This window comes from Carcharodon carcharias, chromosome 2 (genome assembly GCF_017639515.1).
Source record: "Carcharodon carcharias isolate sCarCar2 chromosome 2, sCarCar2.pri, whole genome shotgun sequence".
NCBI classification, from domain to species: Eukaryota; Metazoa; Chordata; class Chondrichthyes; order Lamniformes; family Lamnidae; genus Carcharodon; species Carcharodon carcharias.
In genome coordinates this window covers 218,899,311-218,923,753 of record NC_054468.1, presented here as the reverse complement: position 1 = coordinate 218,923,753, position 24,443 = coordinate 218,899,311, and the positions used below count along the sequence as shown (strand labels likewise).

Below are 24,443 nucleotides of genomic sequence, written 5' to 3'. Positions count from 1 at the left end.
TGTATGGCTGATTAAAAATTAAATGTTGATGTACCCAATTCTGACGGTATTTATATATAGCTAAAAATGAACTTGGGAATGTATTGAACAGTGGTTTTTTTCCAGCCAAGTGGAAGGTAAGCATTTTTGTCAGTCATTCCTTGAATCTTGTAAGAAAGTCCTGAAGCAATTCTGCATTCCTTTTCAGGGTCCATCTTGTTGAAAACATTCCAGATGGGCTGGACGATACAGAGAACACGACTAAGTGCATCTCCTTGTTCCAAGGTTGGATGGACTTGCTGGATGCGGCTTTGCGCAGTGTTGATATTGTCTCTTCCAACTGGGCTCTAAGAAATGGTAACCAGGACCAAAATCATTCACTAACCCACTGGGTAAGTGACACAACCAAATCAGCAAGTAGAGGCAGAAAATTGCATTTTACAATTTGTGGAAGACATTTTAAACCATAAAATGTAATAGCGATCAACAAAGCGTGAATTCTGAGGTTAATGTTTCAACGACATTAAAACATGATGTTTTAAAGAAAGGCTGTGTATCTGCAAATAAAGTTATCTCATCATGCTAACACAAAAGAATTTTGGCATCAAAGCAGACAAACTCTGGCCTTCACAGATACTTTTCACCTATTGTGGCATGAAAGCCTACTTCTGGGATCTAGTTTTCCTTACAAAAATTGGTACGTTGACCATCAACTCATTTTAATCCTTTGGGCTAGAAATTAAATGCAACAGCTGTAAAAACAAAGGCCAAATGGCATCTTGTCTCATCTGACAGTGCAGCACCTCTCCAGTACTGCACTGAAATGTCAGCTTAGATTGTGTTCAAGTCTTGATAAAGAGGCTTGAACTCATGATCTTCTGAGGCAGAGGCTTACAAGTGACTTAGGGCAATATTTTGAATGTAATGATGTGGAAAATTTATGTTCTCTGTGCATTCACTTGTTCATGTTAGCTGCTCGGGGAATCCGGTAGCACCTGATACTTGCAGAAAGGCACGTCTCCTCGAAGCTCTGCAACAGAAGGTTACTTCCATCTTATATAGACCAACATGATCTTTCCAAATGGATTTCATTTTGTTGCTTCCCTCTCCCGGCTGCCCATCACTGGTACCACCATAGGACATGTTGCTGTACACTGCCTTTTTCTGTGGAACATTATTAGCAGGGTCAATTAACCATGACACATTAAATACCACTTCAGATGTCCTCTCTCCACTTTGCATGCCAGGCTCCTTTACGCTGTTTTGTAGCTTAACACCCTGACAACAGTTTCCATAAGTGAAACATATCCACCCCAATCTGAAATATGCATCCTTTCACTTCCTACCCTGTAGAGAGAATTGATTCAAGCATTACCAATGATCCCACTGTAATATTGCTTCAAGGCTAGGCGACAGGTTATTCCCACACTCACTGCAGATAGAGAATATGGAGTTAGGTTGTGGGACAGCTGTAACTTCATTAAATGTTGGACCAGGCTCAAGGGTCTTTGTAAAAATTATTTATTCGTTCATGGGATGTGACCGTCTCTGTCTGGACCTGCATTTATTGCCTGTCCCTAATTGTTCTTAAGAAGGTGATGGTGAACTGCTGCAGTCCGTGTGTTATAGGAACACCTACAGTGCTGCTGCGGGGGTGGGAAGGCTAAATGGCCTACTCCTGTTCCATTGTTCCTCTATAGAAAATATTACACACACAGATTAGAAAGATTAAAAAATAAAATCACATTTGAAAAAAAGCAAGCAGAGTTGTAATACGTATTTTTTAATTGCCTTGTGAAGGTGATGGTGAGCTACTTTTTTAGGTGTCACCTAGCCATGAAGCAATATTACAGTGGGATCATTGATAATGCTTGAGTCAATTCTCTCTACAGGGTAGGAAGTGAAAGGACGCACATTTCAGATTGGGGTGGGTATGTTTTACTTATGGAAACTGTTGTCAGGATGTTAAGCTACTGCCACCTGTGATGATACACCCACAGTGTTGTTAGGGAGGGAGGTCTATCGTTTTTACCCAGTGACTGAGGGAATGGCAATATATTTCCTAGTGAGAATGGTGTATGGCTTGGGGAACTTGCAAGGGGTGGTGTTCCCTTGTGCCTGCTGCCCTTGCTCTTCTAGTTGATAGATCATGGGATTGGAAGATATGTAGTGGAGATGATGTTGTACCCAATTAAAAAAAAACACTTTTACCATGATAAGTTTATACAGTGACATATGTGGCTTTAGTAAATGTGGGTTTCAATGACAATATTTTCAGTACTTTAAACTGTTTAATGTAGTAAAGCATTTGTAGTTTCATTTCTGCAGTGCCTTGATGGTTGTCTTCAAGTAATGGTCCTTTTGTGCACAGCTTTACATGGGGTTGTGTTTCTAAAGCAGTAGGATTATCTCAGTGAAGTGAGCTTCTGGTCAAAAAAGCCATCCTATCTTATCTTTTACGGGCGATATCAAGAAGGATCATGTTTATAGATTATGCAAGAATTGGCAACTAAGCAGCTGGTTAACCTCTTGTGCATTTGTGAGAATGAACTTAGTGCAGATAGTGAATGGCTTCTGGTGGGCAGCATTATTGGATTTGTAAAGCACCAATCCTACCAGAGGGAACCCAAATGCATCTGGCCAGTTTGATGGACAGAAGCTCCTCACAAATAGGAAGAGGTCAACCTAAAAATTTACCTCAAAAGGAGGAAAATATAAAAATATGGTAATGTAGTACAGAACTTGAGTATTGCTGAAAAATACATTTTGTCAAAGCTTTTCATCTTGCACTCATCAGGACAGTCGCAAGAATATCAATGTCAGGGGGAGCAAGAACTTTAAAGTTGTTGCTTCCCTTGACATTGGTACTCTTGCAATTGTCCTGGTGAGTGCAAGACGAAAAGGTGATGGTGAAAAGCTTCGACAAGATGTCTTTTTCAGTAAAATGCAGTACACGTTAGAAAATTGCGCTTTGACAAATGGAGCAGATAGAAAGGAGACTGAAATATTCCTTTTAATGTTTGGAAAACCAATTTTATTTTGTCTATAAATGATCCTTACCAGGGTGAAAAGGTATTTGAGAAGCTACAGGAATTGAAAACTCGCAACATTGGTCTGAGAATCCCAATTAATAAATTCCAATATGGGTCCCAGGATGCAACAAATCTGAAAGCCAACGGTGAGTAGATATTTCACCTTAAGATTGTGGCTAATCAAGTGGTCCATCAACTAGTAATTGACACTGCTCATCCACTGTTACTGGTCAACATTGGTCTCCAGTAACCTCTGTCTGGACTAAAACTGTTCAAAAAGAATTTCTAGGTTTGAAACTAATGGAGCTCCTCAATCAGGAACATTTTAAATACTTGCCCCAAAAAAACAAATTCATGTTTCCAATTTAGTCGACATGTTGCTTTAATGTTAAAACATTTAAATTTGCAAGGGCTGGATTTTAGGGCCTCCCCCACCAGGTGTGTCTTCGGTGGGGGTCATACGAAATACGAGGGGTGGCAAGCCCACCAACTTGCTGCCCACCCCCCGAGCTGTCCCCTATAACATGGCAGGTGAGCCGGCACCGAAATCCGCAGCCTGCCTGCCGTTTCTAAATAACTAATTGATGGTCAGTTAAACTTGTTGCAATCCAGTTGAGTGGAATAATGGGCCGCCCATGTTGTCATGTGGTTGGTGTGGGCAGACTACCTTTTTCAGGAAACTGCTTAAAAGGCGGAAAGGAAGTCGGGTATGTCCTTTGGAGGGTGCCCTGGGGCAACCCCTCCCTTTCTTTACACCCCCTCCCCCACCCAACCACTGGGCTGGCCTCCGAAAACTGCCACCGCCCCCCTTCACCCCTTCCCCACTATCCTCCCTCATCCCTACCCATCCATTATCTCAGACCTGCCTCTCTCCAGAATCCATGCTTTCCCCAAGCGAGGGAGCGCTTGCAGTGCCCACTACTGAGTGCTGGGGTAGTGAGAGCTGCCGGCCCTCTCCCCCTAAAATTCAGTGCCAACTATGAGGTCTGAGTTTTAAATCCTGATTTCCTTCTCAATTTTCCCCAATACGGTAACCTTTGCTGCGTGTGATGAGGAGAGCAGGATAGTGGAGAGAGGGAGGGAGAGATTGGAATCTCGCAGTAGGTTTACTGAGGCATGGAATTGTTCGGATCTGTGGAGATGTCGATGGAACGAACCATTCCCTCCCGCGTGTGAACAAATGGGAATAGAGTGAGTATATAAAGGACACCGTTGATGGAAAGTTAAATTTATGTGTGAGTTCTCTGTGGAACTGACGCTGAAATGTTTCTTTTAAAGATTTTGAAAGCCTATTTCTTGACAATCACTAGTAACCGCCAAGGTGAAAAGATGTTTCAGAAGCGCTTGGAGCTGCTGATGCTTAGGGCAGAATTCTTCCCTCGTCTGGTGGGTGGGCTTGGGAACGGCCGTGAGAATGACCGCCGCCTGTGACCGGGCTCTGACTGCCCACTGACAGCTTCCTGAGGGCACCAAGCTGCCCCTGGGAGCTGACAGATTTTAAATACAAAAATAAACAGTCACATGAAGAAGGACGTGTGAAAAAGGATGTTAAAAAATTTTTTGATTTTCTTTCTTGGTAAGCGCCGGAAACCTCATCCCAGCTGTGGATGAGGCTTCGTTAAAAATGCCAAGGCCGCCTGGCCCATTCGCCCGCCCGCCAAGTGAACAGTTGAGCGGGCAGTGAAATGTACAGCTTAATTAATTACTTAAGGCCCTTAACAGGCCTCTTAATTGTTGGCAGTCGTGCTGCCACCTCTCGGGATTGCCCGCCGACCAAAAGATCACACGCTATTGCACTCCCGTTCGGTCAGGCACGCGCTCGCTCGCCTGCCGGACAAACAATTCTGCCCGTAGCATTGGTTAACATTGTCCTGGGTGGAACATATTGCCCAGTTAGAACCCAATATTCATTTCCTCCAAGTTAAAATTGAAGTTCCTTGAAGAACTTAAATTTGCTTAACCATCAGGGAAAGGAAGAAGGTGCATTTATATAGCACCTTTTATGGCCTCTGGATGTCCTAAAGCATTTTACACCAAATGAAACACTTTGCAGTGTAGTTATTGCTGTTACATAAGGAACATGGCAGCTTATTAGTGCACAGCTAGGTCCCTCGGACAGCTGTGAGATAATATCCAGGTAAATCTGTTTTAGTGATGCTATGCAAGATATAAACATTGATGAGGACGCCTAGGGAGAATTCCCCTGCTCTACTTTTAAATAGTGCCATTGGATGCAATCACCTGAGCGGGCAAGTGGAGCCTCTGTCTGATACGGTATCTCATCTGAAGGACAATGCCCCTGACAGGGTAAGCATTTCCTCAGCCTAACTTTGCTACTCAAGTTCCTGGAATGGGACTTCAGCCCTCAGCGTTTCGACAGAGGTGAGAATTGTTACCTCTGAGTCATGGCTGACACAAGACTAACTGCCTGAGCAAGAGAACAATTGATCGGACCTCATTTTAATTGTGATCCTTGATAGGCATAATTAAACCCCCAAAACAAAAACAGAATTACCTGGAAAAACTCAGCAGGTCTGGCAGCATCGGCGGAGAAGAAAAGAGTTGACGTTTCGAGTCCTCATGACCCTTCGACAGAACTTGCGTTCGAGTCCAAGAGTTGAAATATAAGCTGGTTTAAGGTGTGTGTGTGGGGGGCGGAGAGATAGAGAGACAAAGAGGTGGAGGGGGGTGTGGGGGTGTGTGGTTGTAGGGACAAACAAGCAGTGATAGAAGCAGATCATGAAAACCCCCGTTTGCTTCCTCAGATTAATTCTCTGGTTGTTGGAACTAAAGGACAAGAGGACTATGTCCTTTCCAAGCTCACACCCATTCCCATAATGTGGAGTAACTCTGAGATTTAATTTCCCTGCAGACAGCCAGGTAGTTCCCCTGTGACATTTATGATAATGCCATCAAAAGCTGACTAAGCAAAGACTTATTTGTGTTCCTCTCAAACTTAAGGGTTATAATTGCTCCAGATTGATAGATAATTGCATTCTGTACTGTTACCATCATTTTGCCTTGGGTTTTTGCTCTCACAGGGCAATACTGTAGCTGCTGTCTGTTTATTTTTTTGGAAATACTTCCTGACATTTTCTATGTAACATTCTGCATGCTAAAGCTAAGCACCATATATTCCAATAATTAGTTAATTAACTGTCCCCTTCCTATATTAATATATTTGGTGAAAGTTTTATGATCAATCTGATGAAACCAGCAGCTGTCTCGTTTCCTGTTGGGGATGTATTTAGGAGTTAGTGTCAGTGTCCTTTAGGTATTTTCTTCGTTACTTTCTTCTCTTTCCATCAATTCTCCACACCTCTCGTTCTCCTGCCATGATGGTGTTGGCACCTTGTTGGGGTTTGGTTCCACTGGCACTTAGTGCTCCTCAATATGTAGATAGTCGGGAGGGCAGGGGAGGGGATGGGTGGTACATTTTTGTCTATACCACTGAGTGGAGGGAGTCACACCTCCTCACAGATCACAATGGAATGTCTCTCCATTAACTTAAATAGAAGGAAGATCAGTTGGCCTCTGCTAATTACACGCAATCCTCCCTGCCTGATGTTTCTCTCGGCATTTTGCCTAGGAGAAGCTTAGCATTTAGCTGGTAAAGGACCTTCCCAATCTTGAGGGGCTGTTTGTCCACAGGGAACGTCACAGTGGAGTTGTATCATCTCCTTCCCCTGATATCTACAGGGGCCCAGACTTCCTGCAGGGAATCGGGAAGAGAGAAAACTCTGACCAGATGTCTCCTCCCTAACAATGACCATGAAAGCCAGTCATAGATATTGGCCATGTGAGATTACTTCATAACAGATTAGGAATTGAACCTGCATCCCCTGGCTCTGTATGATTCAGTCACCAGCTGTAATGATACTTTCATATTCAGAGCACATGGAATTGATTCTTCTGAACTCCTGTGTACAAACAGTCAGAGCATGAGTTGCATACTCCCTGCACGTTTGTACCAGAAAATTGTAAACAGGCTCCTAAAACTGGCTTAACCCTTGTCTTCAGACAACACGATTTCAAAAAAAGATTATTTGACGATTATGCCAGGGCTTTTCGTAGGACTTTGCTTTATGCAAATTGGCTGCTGTGTTTCCTACATTAGAACAGTGACTATACTACAGAGGTACTTCAGTGGCTGTGAAGTATTTAGGGACTGTCCAGAGGTCATGAAAGGTGCTCCATAAATTTTTACCTTTTATTATTCAAGCAGCCATACACCTGAAACGGGCAGGCTGTCTGTTTACTCATTTGCAATGGTTTTCTCTGACTTCCTGCACGTCCTTAAGATTATCTGCCATATATGATGTACACATTAACAGCACCACCACCAATTATAGTAAGGAGTAATAGCGTTCTGTTAAGCCTCTTCTTTTGTTTCCAAAATCTGGAGCTGGCTCATAATTCAGTGACTCTGCTTACATTTGCAGTATAGTGCTGGGTTTCAGTAAGGGGTTGTAATTGTTCAGATGGTTTTAACCCTTGAGCAGTCATTTCAAGCTGCTGACTTATCATTTCTTATGCCAACTAATGCCTCACTTACTCTGCAGCAGTGTGCATGAACTGTTTTTTTTTGCCTACTTAAATTCTAAAAAGCTTCCCTTCATTGCCCATAGCTATACAGGAAGAATAGCGGACGAATGAAGGCGTTCGTTGCACCCAGCATTACTGTGGCACAAATAATGGAAAATGTTTACATGTATAGTATTACAGTACACCTACTCATTTCATGAGCAACCAGATTGTGCGTCCCTTATCACCTCCAGTGTGAAATACTGGAAACAATGAGGGTGTTCGGTGAATTTGTGTCCTTAAAGGGACAGAATTCCATATAATACATTGTGTCTGACATTATAGTATTCAATTGCTTTGAATAAACCAATAGGTTTTGCATTGGTCTATGCAAACGTTCAGAGTCTCATCATACTTCACATGCCACCCTTCAGCTGTGAATGTTCGAAGTGTCAAAAATATGTACAATTTTGTGCTTTCTTTTCTGACTTGGAGTCAGAAATTTACAACCATCTCCTAATTTGCAAACTTCCTTCACTGAACTGCAATTAAACTTTGGCTTCAGGCTTGGTTCACTTACAGCAATTGGACTTTGTGGCCTGAAAGGAGCAGGTTTAAATACAACTCCAACTGAAAATACATAGTCAGGTAATAGTGTTAGTCAGGTCAAACTGCTGACCTTATCAAACAGCGTACCGACCAATAAAGAGAGAGTTTTGAATTCACTAGAAGACTAGAGGGCACAAGATTTTTTTCGAGCACCACCAGTTATAATATTTCTACCCCTATGCCTGCTCAATTTTTAAAGAATGTTTATGCGATAATATTGATAACTTACTCCAACATCAAACCCACAACCTTTTGACTCAGTGGTGAGAGATCTTCATATTGTGTCCTATGTGTTTCATGGTATAGCTTGAAGATGTTGATAAGTAGCAGCTAATGGTTAAGTTATTGGCTGTTTAACATCCAGGTGCACTGGTGAAATACATCAACATGACTCCTATTATTGGTGGCAAGCTTCATTCTTCTTTTTGGGTGGTGGACAAGAAGCACATTTACATTGGCAGTGCCCACATGGATTGGCGTTCTCTGTCTCAGGTAATTTATACCCAACAGGCTGATATAAAGATAATTGTGTCGTATTTTCAAGCTTGATACTTACATGGTTTGAATGTATGCAGCATCCCATTGAGAAATAATAATGCTATAGTATGCACGTCTCATCAGTATTGAATGCGAACCTTTGGACAAAACATGCACATGCGCAATGAACAGTGCAAGCTGCAGCTATATGGAATGGACTAGTGTTGACAAATGGCTGAAAAAGAAAATGTGCTGTCACTCCTGGCTTCCAGTGAAAGATTAAAACTGCAAATTGACTTGTCTCAGTTTGGCCCACCTGACCCAATTTGGAGAAATAAGGCTGTTAGTTCCTGCAGTTGAACAAGTAGGTACAAAGCGTCTGGGCATGATTTACGTTTGTGTTTGAAAGGTCCCATTCTCTCTCAATCACAGCGCTATAATTAATCATAGAAATTAACAAGATCAATATATAGTGGAGGGCAAGGCCAAGTTATTGTTGGAGAGATGTGCAGTGCCGGTGTGGGGGCCCTGTTACAAAAAGCAGAATTATCCCTTGGAAGGACTACGTATTAGACACGGTATTTTTCTATTAAACACAACCAGCACTGTTTGTGACATGAACACAATTGAAGTATGTTATATTCGCAATGGGAAATGAAAATGCAATTTTCCCTATGTCATCAGCTGCCATTATCAATAAGATGTGAATTAGGTGGCAGCATTAAAACCAGATCACCATTCTCTGAATTGAAACTTGGACAGAGTTTTTCTTGCATTGGGGAAAATAATGTCTGACACTTCCACTGTCTGACCCGAAGACAGGTCTAATGTAGGATGCTTGTCACAAATCATTGAAATTAGTACTCAAGGATAGCTCCCACTCTCAGCTGACTTTATTTGTGCAGTCCAACAGACCTAGTTATGCTCTTGCTGATGGTATTAGGATCCTATTAGCTTTCAATCCAATCAGCCACAAAATGGATAATCATATTGTTTCTCTAGTGTCTGCCATATTATGTTTCCAATATCCAGATGGCAGGGCTCTGATCTATTTAGTTTATAACTACCTCTGCTAGAAAGAAGGGTGAGAATTAAGCCTTGCTGAAGTGATTAATGGGGCAAAAACAAGCCATTGTTAAGGATTTAAGAATCATGCAGTTTTGCTGAACACATTGAAAGGAAAAGTGCGCTGTTCAGACAAAATTTATCAGACAAAATTTGAGGCTGAGTCAAATAAAGAGGTATCAGGAAAGGTGACCAAAAGCTTGGCTGAAGAGGAAGGATTTAAAGAACAAAGTAAAAGAGGAATGAAATAGAGAGAGAGAGAGAAATGGAATTCGAGTGTTTTGGGTAGATGAAGGCCTTGAAAATTGAGGATACACAAGAGGCCAGAATTGGAGGAGCGCAAAAATTATGGAGGGTTCTAGGGCTGGAGGATGTTGCAGAGATTCAGGGGCTGGGGTGGGGGGATGGTGGGGTGGGGGTAAATAGAGGGAGGGAGTTGGCTGGCATTGTGAGGCCATGCAGATGTTTGAAAACAAGGTTGAGAATCTTAAAATTGAGGCATATTAGACTGGGAGCCAACATAGGTCAATGAGCACAGAGCTGATGGGCAAATTGTTGTGAGTTCGGATGCAGGCATTTGAGTTTTTGAGGAGTGCAAGTTGTGACGGGTCAAGAAAGATGAAGTTTTTGATCTGTGACCAAGCTTACTGTACCATCTGTTCTTTGCAGCACTCTGTATTTTTCCGATGTATGGGTTTGTGGGGCATTCTAAACATTAGAAGCCAGACCTTCCTATGAGGATCAAGCCATGGAGCTGTGGGGGATGCACTGTGCTGTAGCCATGGGAGATAATGAGATTGATGGGACCTGTATAGGCAGCAGGTTCATGGGTGCGCACCTTCAAAGTAGCCATGACATGCTTGTGAAGCAGCAAACAGCCTAAACTCCCACATCCTTTTCTGTCTCCTTGTTCCCAAGAGGGATATTTCCAACCTTTCTTAGCTTATACCCTCCTTTTCCGTAGATCTTCAGAGCAATGGGAAGGGATGGGAACAGAGGATGATGATAAAAAGGATGATAATGATGATGAGGGGAATTAGAGAGAAGAAACTCATTCTTCGTAAACTGTGATGATGAGGAGGAAAAGGATATTGAGGACAGGGCAACACTTAAGTCCCAAGAGCAAGATTCTGTTGCAGGATCCTCTGCCTCAAGTGTTATATTCCAGAAAACCTGGTGGTGGAATACAGACCTGGAGCCTATCTTTACACACTTTTATAAACATTTGTTCACAGAGTGACATTTTACAAACATGCACCTCCTAACCCAACCGTCACAGTTTTAGTCTGTTCCTATCTAAAGGAACACATGTGAATCCCCTGTTAATATCTACATCCAATTAAACACAATTAATAACAAACCTCTTGATCTCGCATCCTGTGTCACTCACTTCTTCACTCTCACACATTAGCTCGAATGTGATCACCCAAGGCAAATTCAATAGAATTAGTAAGGATATTAAACACCAGGTGATTCACAGAGCCAGAAGGAAGCTGAAAAGGTGGGTGAGAATGTGGTACCTTTCCAGCAAAGGCTGAGGAATCCATGCTCCTGGCACTGTGGGATCTACATCTCATGAGCATTCAGCTGAGAAGAAGGACGTTGAAGGAATATCATGTTTAGGTGCAGGCTTTGAAGTCAGCCTCTGAACATCTGAAGCATATAGTAACTCTGACTCTGCAACCATCAATATATAGATCATTGGAGCTTGTGGGAGCTCCCCTGGGACCAGTAAACAGCCTCCATCTAAAAAACAGCTAGAGGCCAGTGAGTGACATCATCTCCAAGGAAGCACAGGCTGCAGCTCTACAGTAAGGGTTAGATTAAACAGTACCCTTTGTACTAACTTTCATACTCTAGAGGTCAACTTGTAGACTGCTGTCTCTCAAGGCTCGCAGAGTTGGGTCAGCCAGTGGATTGATCAGTGGAAACACAGATTCAGGGCCCGATGGCAGTAGCTGGAAGAGACTTGCAGGTTGCTGCTGTTTCCCAGGATAGTAGCACCAGTCACACCTCTCGCCTTCCCTGTCAGAATGCTACACAGGTGGCACATGGAAAGTGACACTCGCATGCCCAAACTCAAACTCTAGAGAGGAGGCAAGCAAAGTCTCTTGCAGGAGCAAGCTGCCTCCAGGGGAGGTCAAGCTCAGTTTATTCAGCGTTCAGCCTGATATGATGAACCCTCTATGTCTTGTCATACTTGCCCACACGTTGCCCTGAGGGGAAGCAGTAGGAGACAGAATGGCATTGCCCAGGAGAAACACAGCGAAGATGAAGTAGGTTGGCATTTGGGCACTTTTGAGTTAATTGTATAAAGGAACTTGTGTTGTACACTGTTATTCAAGGAGACCTTAATATAAAGCTCCACTCTTACAAATGTTCATGTTCCACAGGTTTATACAACAGCACTCCAAAGCACTTAAAAAAAATTGATCCACAAGAGGATTTATTGCTGATATTACAGATGTGTTTTGAAAGTTCCATTTCATAAAGTTGAATATCATTCCTGTCTTGGCCATGGAGCCATGTCTGTTGAACTACTGCAGGAATCCCATGTTTCAGGCATCCACCTTTTGTCATGCTGCTCCTACTCTCATGTACATATTCACGTACAGTGCCATGTGATTGAGATCGTCTTGTTTCATAGAATTATAAAGTGTGGTTATATCCATAAATCTCTGAGTGCATTTGGCAACAATATTCATTGTAGGAATGCATTGCTTTAATTATAAGGGCAAGGTTTATATTATGACATCTTTACACTCAAAGTGTTTGAGATGCACTAGTTTTCTGCTTTTTGTATCTATTTGTAATGGAAGAAGTTGAACATTTATTACATTGATGTGGCCTTGAATCATCTCTCCCCAATAACCCTACTTCATTCTTTGAGCTCTGTGTTTTGTTTAGATGGTATTTCATGGATTTTACCATCTTGCAAATATACACATATTCATTCACAGGATGTGGAGGTTGTTGGCAAGGCCAACATTTAGCTATTTTGTGTTATTCGTTTATGGGATGTGGGCGTCACTGGCTAGGCCAGCATTTATTGTCCATCAAAATAACAAAAGCAAAATACTGGAAAGATGCTGGAAATCGGAAATAAAAACAATGCTGGAAATACTCAGCGGATCAGGCAGCATCTGTGGTGAGAAACAGAGTTAACCTTTCAGGTTGAGATGACCTTTCATCACTTCCTTACAACCAACAATTCCATTTCATTCTGTCTCTGTTGCACATGATGCAACCTTCCACACCAGTATTTCTGATATTTGGTTTTCCTCATCTGAGGATTCCCACCCAGTGTGGTTGAAAGGGCCCTCCAATGTGTCCAGTTCATTTCATGCACCTCTACTCTCGCCCCTTCCTGTCCCTCCAAGAATCACGATATCCCATCCCACCCTATCAGCCTCCCTTTTTGCTGGATTATCCTCTGCTATTTCCACCAACTCCAGTGTGATGCCCCCACCAAGCACTTTTTCCCCTCCCCTTTCAGCATTCAAAAGGGACCAATCCCTCTGTGATACCGTAGTCCACTCCTCAGTCACCCCTAACAACTCTCCCCTCTCTATGACACCTACCTGCACAAGCATAGGAGATGCAGCACCTGTCCTTTCGTCTGCGCCTTTCTCGCCGTCCAAGACCCCAAATACTCCTTCCATGCGAAACAGCGATTTACTTGTACTACTTTCAATTTAGTATACTGCGGACACTGTTCACAACATGGCCTCCTCTATGCTGGGGGGGGGGGGTGCCAAATGCAGACTGGCTGTCCGCTTTGTGGAACACCTCCGTTCAGTCCGCGAACATGACCCCGAGCTTCCAGTTGCTTGTCATTTTAATTCTCCACCTTGCTCCCACACTGACCTTTTTGTCCTTGGCCTGCTACAGTGTTCCAGTGAAGCTCAATGCAAGCTCAAGGAAAGCACTTTATCTTTTAGCTCGGCACTGTACAGCTTTCTAAACTCCACATTGGCAGTTCAACAACTTTAGATCATAACCTCTGCCTCCATCTTGTTCTGTGCGGTTTTTTTTCTTTTTCTTTTGTCTTTTTTTCGTTGTTTTGCAGGTTTGGCCTTGTCTTGTTTCTTGCCTTTCATGCTGCATTCAGGTGGTTGCTATGAAATCATTCATGCCTCATTTGGAAACATCTTTTGTTCTGTACTATACCCATTACTACTTTCTTTGGCCGTTGCATCATGAAATCTTTTGTTATTTAATCTCCTCTGCCCTCCACCCTATCACAGACCTTCCCATTTGTTCTTCTTGCCCCCTCACCCCTTCCACTATCTTAAAAGCTCTTTCATCAGAACTGAAGAAAGATAGAAATGTAAGATCATCTAGACTTGAAACATTAACTCTACTTCTCTCTCCACAGGTGCTGCCTAGCCTGCTGAGTATTTCCAGCATTTTTTGTTTTGATTGTTTATTGTCCATCCCTAATTGCCCTTGAGAAGATGGTGTTAAGCGGCCTTCCTGAACTGCTGCAGTCCATGCATGTGGTGTAGGACACCCACAGTGCTGTTAGGGAGGGAGTTCCAACATTTTGACCCAGCAATGATGAAGGCACGACATTATATTTCCCAGTTGGAATGGTGTATGACTTGTTAGAGGTGATGGTATTTCCGTGTACCTGCTGCCCTTATCCTTCTAGGCAGTTGTGGTTGCAGGTTTGTCAAAGAAGCCTTAGTGAGTTGCTGCAGCGCACACATAGTCATTAATAAGAGCAGGATTAGACTCAACTGCACCGCCAAGCTCTGTCTCACCACCACTTCGCTCGGTCCCTCAAACTGCTTGTCTGAGATCCAATATTGGATGAGCCAAAAATTTGCTCTTCAGTCCCTGTCAGCAACTCCATTCCTTGGTCACCGACTCCATTCTTCTCCCTGACAATTGCCTGAAACTGAACCAAACCGTTGCCAAACTTGGTTTCACATTTAACCCTAGGATGAGCTTCTAATCTCACACCCAGTCAAACACCAAGCCAACTACTTCCAACTATGTAAAATCACCAAACTCTACTCCTGTTTCAGCTCATCGGCCAAAACTCACTTACACTACCTTTGTCATCTCTAGAGTTAACTATTTCAATGCTTTCCAGGCTGGCCTCCCATCCTCCATAAATTGAGCTCATCCAAATTTCTTTTTTTTTACTTTTTTTCTTCATTCATGGGACATGCGTGTCAGTAGCAAGTTCAACACTTATTGCCCATCCCTAGTTGCCCTTGTAAAACTGGTTGTGAGCCACTTTCTTGAACCGCTGCAGTCCATTGGGTGTAGGTACACCCACAGCGCAGTTTGTGTGTTGGCGGGGGCCACAGGGCAGGGGTGGAGAGGGGTGTCGGGGGGTGGGTGGGGGTGTGGGGGGGGGGGGGGGGGGGGGGGGTTTCCAGGATTTTGACCCAGCCACAGTGAAGGAAGTCAGACTGGGGTGTAACTTGGAAGGGATACTTGATGGCATTCTCATGCATCTTCTGCCCTTGTTCCTCTAGACAGCAGCAGCCACAGGTTTGAAAGGTGTGGTTGAAGAAGTCTTGGTGAGTCGTTGCGTTGCATCTTGTAGATGATACACACTTTGCAGCACCGGTGAAGGGAATAGATGTTTAAGGTGGTGGACGGGGTACTAATCAAACAGTCTGCTTTCTCTTGGATGGGGCATTAGAATGGCATAAATGCAGGCAAGTAGAGAGTATTCCATCAGACTCCTGACTATCTCACTCACTCTCTCTCTCACACACACACACACACACACACACACACACACACACACACACACACACACACACACGTGATACCCATAAATTTTCAGAAGTAGGTATTCCAAAGACTATCGTTCTTTGTGGCAATGTAATTTAACTGTTGTGATGAGATTTACATTGTGAAATTTTAGCAAGCATTCATAATTCATGCATTTAATGTTTTTGTCACTCATAATGAGAAAAAGTCATAACTTACTTTTTATAGTGAATTGTTTTACAAAAGTCTCTCAGTTTTACAGTCTGGATTTTCTTTTAAAATCTGGCCTGATACTGTCTAAATTCTGTCCATGTAGTAATAATGAATGATTGTAAAAGTCAAATGTAAATTGGACCCATGCATTGATAAGTGGTTAAAACTGTGTAATTATCACATTTCACACAGCATTGGAAATAGGCCCGACAAAACTAAATCAGCCAAAAAACCTAACCTCTGGCAAAACTGAGCAGTAATTTGGAGAATTCCTGACACCTGCAGCGTTGGATCAATAACAAAATATGATATCGATCAAATCCTATTACTTCTGCAGACGGCCAATCATTGTCAATGTTTTATAACCGTATCTGGCATGTCTTACAACAGTAACATATTAACCAAGCCTATGATTAACCATTGCTGCCATTCTAGGAAGAAAATGTGGCAACCAAATTGCGCACAGCAAGATACCACAGATAGCAATGAAATAAATGACCAGATCTCCTGTTTTTGCTGTTGGTTAAGAGGACAAGAGGATATTGGCCAGGACATTGGGGAGAACTCTCCTGCTCTTATGTGAATAGTACTACACTCAACCTGAGAAAGCAAACAGTGCTCCAGTTTAATACTTCTGAAGTATGGCACCGAACATTTCCTCAATACTTAAGTGTCAGCCTGGATTCTTTGCTCGAATCTCTCAATTGGCTTCAAACCACTAGCTTCTGACTAGTAGGGAAGAATGCCTCTACTGAAGCAAGGCTGACACACAACGCTCTTGGGAGAATTGATGGGGAAATAACTTCTGAGTTCAGAGGAGTGTTTGCAGAGTTATGGAGATCCAGATGATACAATACTGAGGCCATAGTTCTCCACAATGTCACACCAAGAAAAGCTACTGTTTTCATCTAGGGTTTTTCACCAATTTTCTCTCCTTTCATTTCCACCCATCACCTCCCCTCCCTGGAAGGCATTGGGCACTTGATGGAGACAATTCCAAGGGTGTTGGTTGTTCTTCAGTCCCTTGTTCTAGTGACTCATCATGCAAGTGTGAAGCTGTCCTCTTTGTCGTCCAGCCTGATGCACTTTGAGCAGCCGTCGTCAGATAGCGATCTGAAGTGGGAACCTCGGCTAATTTATCCCTCCCTCCACGTCCCCATATCAAAGTGTGGAGGCCAGTTGTAGCATATCCCTCGTATTGCCATGACTGAGATCAGTTAACTCAGCACTGACTGGGAATCAAATCATGCCTGATCCGCAGAGATCAGTGAATCACTGTGTAAGCTCACTGGGCGATTTTGGAAGTTTCTTCTTGGTGTAGCAGGAGTGGTTTGACAGATTGCACTGCAAGTCAATTACTCTACAGTGACTTTGTGACTTGAGCGGCTGGCCAAACTGCAGCTCACGGAGCCACATGTGGCTGTTTGACACACATTGAGTTTGACGGCTCATTCCTGGTGCTGTGAAAGCTGTTAAACTGTTGCATTGGAGGGAGGTAAACAGCTGGTGCAGCTTTGGCCATGAACAGCTTCATAGAGGGAGAGAACCAGAGAACAGGCAGCAGCTCTGGGTGGAGAGAGGGAGGAGGGTTAAGATCAACGAATTGTTCCAGCGCTGCGGTGAGATTTCTTTTGTGGTTTCTCACCGGTCTCTCATTGGGTTGTGTGACCCTTGGCATCATTTTCTCTGGTTCCCTAACCCATCCTCTCGCTGCTGACCCTTCAACCTGTGGCCTCTGTCTAGGAAGGGAGGGAATGGTTTAATACAGAACGGAAATGTAAGAATGTACTGTATTGGGACACAATTACTCTGATTCAAATTTCTTGTTTCAGTAGGAGGCTACAATGTTATTTTTTCCAAGTAAAATCAATCTTTTAGTTAAGCATTGAGCATGTGTTAGCTCTGATGTGCGTCAGTGAAGCAGATTTGTTTTTGCCACTATCTGAATGGTGTGTGAAGGAAGCCTGGAGGATTAGAGAAGAAAAAGCTGGAGGTTTCCTCACAAAAGTGTGCGCAATAGTAATAAAAATGTGTCTGTGAAGCTTGTCCCGGTCTTGGCAGCTCTCAGATGTCTGAAGGTTATCATATGTGGCTCTAAGATTCAGAAAATTTTGGCCCCCCCTTGAACCATGCCATTCCATAGAAGTTCCCCTCTCCTCCTGTATGGAAGGGGCAATTACTGTACTTTGCTCAGATTCTCTGCACTGTGTGTGTGGAGGCCTAGAAGGGAAGAAAACACATTAACAAATTTGGCCAAATAAGAGAATGATGAATGTGTTACATTTTGCCTTGTACAACATTGTTTCCAAATGAAAGTAGCTTGGCAGAGTTGGCTATAAGCATACAGTGACTCTTAAGAACTGAAGCCTATAACTTTTATTCTCTGCTACTGAGGTAGTGTAGCATAGTTTGGGTCTAAGAATTAACATCGAGGTAGTTCATTTTCTACTGGAGAGCATGTAGGATATGTAGTTTATCTCCTGTCAGATCAAATAAGAGAAGATATTACAATTTTAAAAGCAGGTTAGTCACTAATTATTTGCGATTAGGAATGATTCTTGGAAGCAGAAAAGAATAAAACCAAATTATTAGACAATGTAATGTTTGAATGGGAGAACTACCTTACTTTGTTTTAGAATATTTATTCTTGGGATGTAATTGATGCTGGAAAGGCAATATTTAATACCCTAGTTACGCTGGCGACATTAAGACTAAATCCCACAGATGCATCAAGGCCCGACAATGGGTGGCAGGTTACCTCCCTTGCGAGATATTAGTAAATCAATTGGGTTTTTAATGACCAACTTGTGGCTTTCACAGACACTTTCTGGTCAGCTCACAAATTACCAGATTTTTATAGTTTTATTTCAAAGCAGGCTACGGTAGCATTATAAACTCACGTGAGGTGGGGATGGGCAAAGGTGATTTTTAACTAGTCACCTTCTCCTGAAGATTTTTAAAAATGTGTTCTTTCATGGGCTGTGGGTGTCACTGGCAAGGCCAGCATTTGCTGCCCATCTCTAATTGTCCTCGAACTGAGTGGTTTGCTAAGCCATTTCAGAGAGCAGTTAAAAGTCAACCAAATTGCTGTGGGTCTGAAGTTGCATGTGGACCAGACTGGGTAAAAATGGCAGATTCCCTTCCCTCAAGGGCATTAGTGAACCAGATGGGTTTTTATGACAATCAATGATAGTTTCATAGTCACCATTACCAAGACTAGTGTTCAGTTTGAGATTTTATTAATTGAATTTAAATTCCACCGGTTTGAGGTGGTGGGATTTGAACCTGTGTTCCCAGAACATTAGCTTGGCCTTTGGATTATTAGTCCAGTGAAATTACTGCTACACCACCATGCAGTGACTTTTGAAAATTTGGGAACAATGGCTGTCCCATTGCCCAAGGCCTGTCTGATGCAACTTAGCTTGCCCACCTGTTTCCAATGGGAGTCTACTTAAATTTGCACATTGGAGTCCAATGCCGATTGGTACGACCAGTACAGCAATCATCAAATAGAAATGGCTGGAGCGTGTAACTGTGTACACTCTGCTCATCTGCACTAGGAGTTTGAGATGCCTTCAGTGGTGTGGTTAAAGTTTACTGGTAAAGCTGCTCCTCCTGAGGCCATATAGCAAACCGTCAGCTTGTTGCTGACTCATGCGAGGCCCTCCCTCCAGGTCAGCTCTGCTCTCTCCATTTTCCCACCCTTTCTATAGCTGGTGAGTTTTTGGTGGGCCCAGAACTTGCAAGCAGTCTTTCAGATGAGGCGTGAACAGAAAATAATTTAGTCCTTCACTCCAGGCTTCTGTGTTGGCTTCGGGTAAGCCTTGTGGCTGTCTCAGTGGCCATGCTCGATCCAGGTGGAAATGGAAGATGAGCTCCATGACCCTTGATTAGCTAGTCCAGCACCATAACCACTGGACAACCATATGTTGGCTGGATCCAAAGTCTCAAAACCCACCATATGGGGTTGGCTACTCTGGTTGGACATATTCCTGGAGGTTTAGTCACTGCCCCATCCTCATACTGCTGCCATCAGTCACCCAACACACCATCACTCAAACAGCCTTTCATCCCATCTCCAATATTAAATCTTCAAAGAAAATTTTAAAAAGGTACAATTAGTCAACTCACCAACCAATCAGCACCCTTTTCTCCTGTAGTATAAATTGTTGTGATTGTTTGAAATTTGGCATTCTAGTGTTTGTCCTGATGAGTGCAAGACAAAGAGCTTCGGCAACATGTCTCTCTTTTCGACACAATATTTTTTAATGTCCCTATGCTTTTTCTCTTGGGTTGCTTCCAGCAGCATTCTGGAGATTAATCTTCAAATCCTGCAGACTTCAGGCTAATCCTGGAGGGTTGGTAACCCAACTGCCAATTCCCTCTTACTATATAGTATAGTCCAAACAGCTTTAACTAACTAATTCATCTTAAAAAGAATCTGCTTTTTTTCATGCAGCACAATTGTCTCCTATTTTTCATTATGAAAATGCTTGACTATTGCTTTTAAAATTCATTTAGATATGAGTCTCCTGAAATTAAAATTCTACATTCGTCACAGGCTGCTTAAGACAGATCAGCCTTTCAGTTAATGTAATACTTCCAGCTAACGTATTAACACAAACTGAGCTCATTTTCTTTTTTGTAAGCTATTTGAAACAATCCACAGAGAATGTAATTAAATGAGATTGAAGTTTAATATTTCATTTTTATTTAAGCCCCAGATGCCAGATGAGAATTTCTGGTCTGTATCCAATTGTATTCCCATAAAAATGATCCATTGCCTGTTCAAGTTTACCACGAATATATATTGTCCTTTATGGCTTTGTGTTTTCTTGGAACACAAGGACATAAGAAATAGGAGCAATAGTAAGTCATTTGGCCCTTTGAGCCTGCTCTGCCATTCAATAAAGTCATGGCTGATCTTCTAACTCAATTCCACCTTCCTGCAGCATCCAGATTTGCCCTAATTCCCTTTCCTTAATTCAGCCTCTCTCTCTTAAATATGCACAGTGACAGAGCATCCACAGCTTTCTGGATGCAGCAAAGATTCACAACCCCTTGACTGAGGAAGTTTCTCCTCATCACAGTTCTAAATGGCCAACCCCTTATCCTGAGACCGTCACCCCCGTCATCTAGATTCCCCAGCCAAGGGAGCATTTTCTCAGCATCTATACTGTCAAGCACCTGAAGCATGTTTTATGTTTTAATTAGATTAGCTCTCCTTCTAAACTGAGAATATTCGTTTTGTCTACTCAATCTGTCCTCGTAGGACAATCCCTTAATCCCAGGAACCACTTTAGTTGCCCTTCCTCTGGGGCGAGTATGTTGTCCCTTAGGTAAGGAGTCCAAAAGTACACACACTACTCCAGGTATGACATCATCAATGCCTTATATAACTGTAGTAAAACCTTTTTTACTCTTGTACTGTAACCCCTTTGTGACAAAAGGCAACATACCATTTGTCTTGCTTGCTGTACCTGCATGTTAACTTTCTGTGATTGATGTACAGGAATACCCTGATGTCTTTGAATGCGAGGTTACCCAGCTTCTCACCGTTCAAAAAACATTCTGCTTTTTAAAATTCTTCTGACCAAAGTGGATAATATTACACTTTGCTGCCTTATATTCCATCTGCCCAACCCACCTATAATCTCTCTTGCATCCTCCTCACTGTTTACCACCTGCTAAATGTGCATGGGAGGTGGTGGCATAGTGGTGATGTCACTGGATTGCTCATCCATAGGGCCAGGCTTTGGAGATATGGGTTCAAGTCCCATCACAGCAGCTGTTGGAATTAAAATTCAAACAAATCTCGGATTGAAAGCTAGTCTCAGTGATGGTGACCATGAGACTATCATCAATTGTTTTCAAACCCCACCTGGCTCACCAGTGCCCTGTAAGGGGGGAAATCTGCCATTCTTACCTGGTCGGGCCTGCATGTGACTCCCGGCCCACAGCAATCTGGTGTACTTAACTGCCCTCTGAAATGGTGTGGCAAGCCATCTCGTTCAAGGGCAATTAGGGATGGGCAATAAATATCCGCCTTGCCAGCAATGCTCACATCAGTGAAGGAATAAAACAAATTGTTAGCAAACTTGGATATGTTTTACTCAGTCCTTTCACTTAAATCATTAATATAGATTGTAAATAGCTGAGGCCCATATACCTTGTGGTATCTCGGTAGTTACAACTTGCCAACCTGGAAATGTCCTATTTATTCCTACTGTCGGTTTTCTGTCCGTTAATCAATCCTGAATCCATGCAAATATATTTCACCTTATTAAATGACTCTTGAAAATCCAAATGCACTATGGTTCCTCTTATCCATCCTATTATTTAAAAATTTAACAAATTTGTCAACTATCATTTCCCTTTCCTAAATCTATCCTGATTCTACTTAATCATATTCTGATTTTCTAAGTGCCATTACCATGTCCCTAACATAATATCCCTGTGTACTTTTTTTTAATTAGTCATTCAAAAATCATTTCACTTTCTCTTAAGTGTGTTTTTTGGTCCAATTTTGGGAGGCATGCATTCTTGTGCCTTCTTGTGTCTGCTATGACTCACTTCTGTCTCTGATTCAGAAAGTTGTGGGTCAAACCCCACTTAGCATTGGCACCCTAGGGGCAGAACTGAGAGACTGCTGGAGGTGTCATCTTCTGGATGAAACGGTGACAAAGAGCAAAGAACAAAGAAAAGTACAGCACAGGAACAGGCCCTTCGGCCCTCCAAGCCTGCGCCGATCATTTTGCCTGTCAAACTAAAACATTTTGCACTTCCGGGGTCCGTATCCCTCTATTCCCATCCTATTCATGTATTTGTCAAGCTGCCTCTTAAACACCACTATCGTACCTGCTTCCACCACCTCCTCTGGCAGCGAATTCCAGACACTCACTACCCTCTGCGTAAAAAACTTGCCCCGCAATCTCTTCTAAAGTTTTCTCCTCTCACCTTAAATCTGTGTCCCCTAGTAATTGACTCTTCCACCCTGGGAAAAAGCTTCTGACTACCTACTCTGTCCATGCCACTCATAATTTTGTAAACTTCTATCAAGTCATCACTCTAGTGAGAACTATCCGAGTTTCTCCAACCTCTCCTAGCTAATAACCTCCAGACCAGGCAGCATCCTGATAAACCTCTTCTGCACCCTCTCCAATGCCTCCATATCCTTCTGGTAATGTGGTGACCAGAATTGCATGCAATATTCCAAGCGTGGCCTAACCAAGGTTCTATACAGTTGCAGCATGACTTCCCAGCTTTTATACTCAATACCCCTGCCAATGAAGGTAAGCATGCCATATGCCTTCCTGACTACCTTATCCACCTGCGTTGCCACTTTCAGTGATCTGTAGACCTGTACACCCAGATCCCTCTGCCCGTCGATGCACTTAAGGGTTCTATCATTTACTGTATAATTCCTACCTGTATTAGACCTTCCAAAATGCATACCTTGCATTTGTCCAGATTAAACTCCATCTGCCATTTCTCTGCCCAAGTCTCCAACCGATCTATATCCCATTGTATCCTTTGACAACCCTCTTCACTATCTGCAACTCCTCCAACCTTAGTGTCGTCTGCAAACTTACTAATTAGCCCAGTTACATTTTCCTCCAAATCATTTATGTGTACTACAAACAGCAAAGGTCCCAGCACTGATCCCTCCGGAACTCCACTAGTCACAGCTCTCCATTCAGAAAAGCACCCTTCCACTGCTACCCTCTGTCTTCTATGACCAAGCCATCTTGCCAGCTCATCTCTGATCCCGTGCGACTTTACCTTCTGTACCAGTCTGCCATGAAGGACCTTGTCAAAAGCCTTACTGAAATCCATGTATATAACATCCACTGCCCTTCCATCATCGATCATCTTTGTCACTTACTCAAAAAACTCGATCAAGTTAGTGAGACACAACCTCCCCTTCACAAAACCATGCTGCCTCTCACTAATACGCCCATTTGCTTCCAAATGATAGTAAACCCTGTCACGAAGAATCTTCTCCAATAATTTCCCTACCACTGACATAAGGCTCACTGGCCTGTAATTTCCTGGATTATCCCTGCTACCCTTCTTAAACAATGGAACAACATTGGCCATTCGCCAGTCCTCTGTGACCTCACCTGTAGCCAGTGAGGATACAAAGATTTCTGTCAAGGCCCCAGCAATCTCCTCCCTTGCCTCCCTCAGTACTCTGGGGTAGATCCCATCTGGCCCTGGGAACTTATCCACCTTAATATTCTTCAAGACGCCTAACACCTCTTTTTTGATCTCAACATGATCCAGGCTATCTACACACTCTTCCCTAGACAAATCAACTGCTAAGTCCTTCTCTTGGGTGAATACTGATGAGAAGTACTTATTTAGTATCTCTCGCATTTCTTCTGGCTCCACACACAGATTCCCACCTCTGTCCCTGAGTGGGCCTACCCTTTCCCTGGCTACCCTCTTGCTTTTCACATATGTATAAAAGGCCTTGGGATTTTCCTTAATCCTGGTTGCCAATTACTTTTCATGACCCTTTTTAGTCCTCCTGACTCCTTGCTTAAGTTTCTTCCTACTTTCTTTATATTCTCCGCAGGCTTCATCTGTTCCCAGCCTTCTAGCCCTTACGAATGCTTCCCTTTGCTTTTTGACTAATCTCACAATATCCTTCATCATCCAAGGTTCCTGAAACTTGCCATACTTATCCTTCATCCTAGCAGGAATGTGCCGGTCCTGAATTCTTATCAACTGACATTTGAAAGCCCCCCACATGTCAGTTGTTGATTTGCCCTCAAACATCTGCCTCCAGTCTAGATTCCTCAG

The 24,443-nt window shown here is 42.9% G+C and overlaps 1 protein-coding gene across 1 annotated transcript in view; it reads left to right on the top strand.

Moving 5' to 3' along the window:
- LOC121288797 (inactive phospholipase D5-like) overlaps positions 1 to 24,443 on the top strand; it is a 112,431-nt gene that overhangs the window by 38,726 nt on the left and 49,262 nt on the right. Inside the window, exons 3-8 of the mRNA XM_041207528.1 lie at positions 188 to 371; positions 3,043 to 3,157; positions 3,624 to 3,718; positions 4,290 to 4,397; positions 6,946 to 7,081; positions 8,509 to 8,636. Coding sequence (XP_041063462.1) covers positions 188 to 371; positions 3,043 to 3,157; positions 3,624 to 3,718; positions 4,290 to 4,397; positions 6,946 to 7,081; positions 8,509 to 8,636 — 766 coding nt within the window. The remainder of the gene's footprint in view (positions 1 to 187; positions 372 to 3,042; positions 3,158 to 3,623; positions 3,719 to 4,289; positions 4,398 to 6,945; positions 7,082 to 8,508; positions 8,637 to 24,443) is intronic.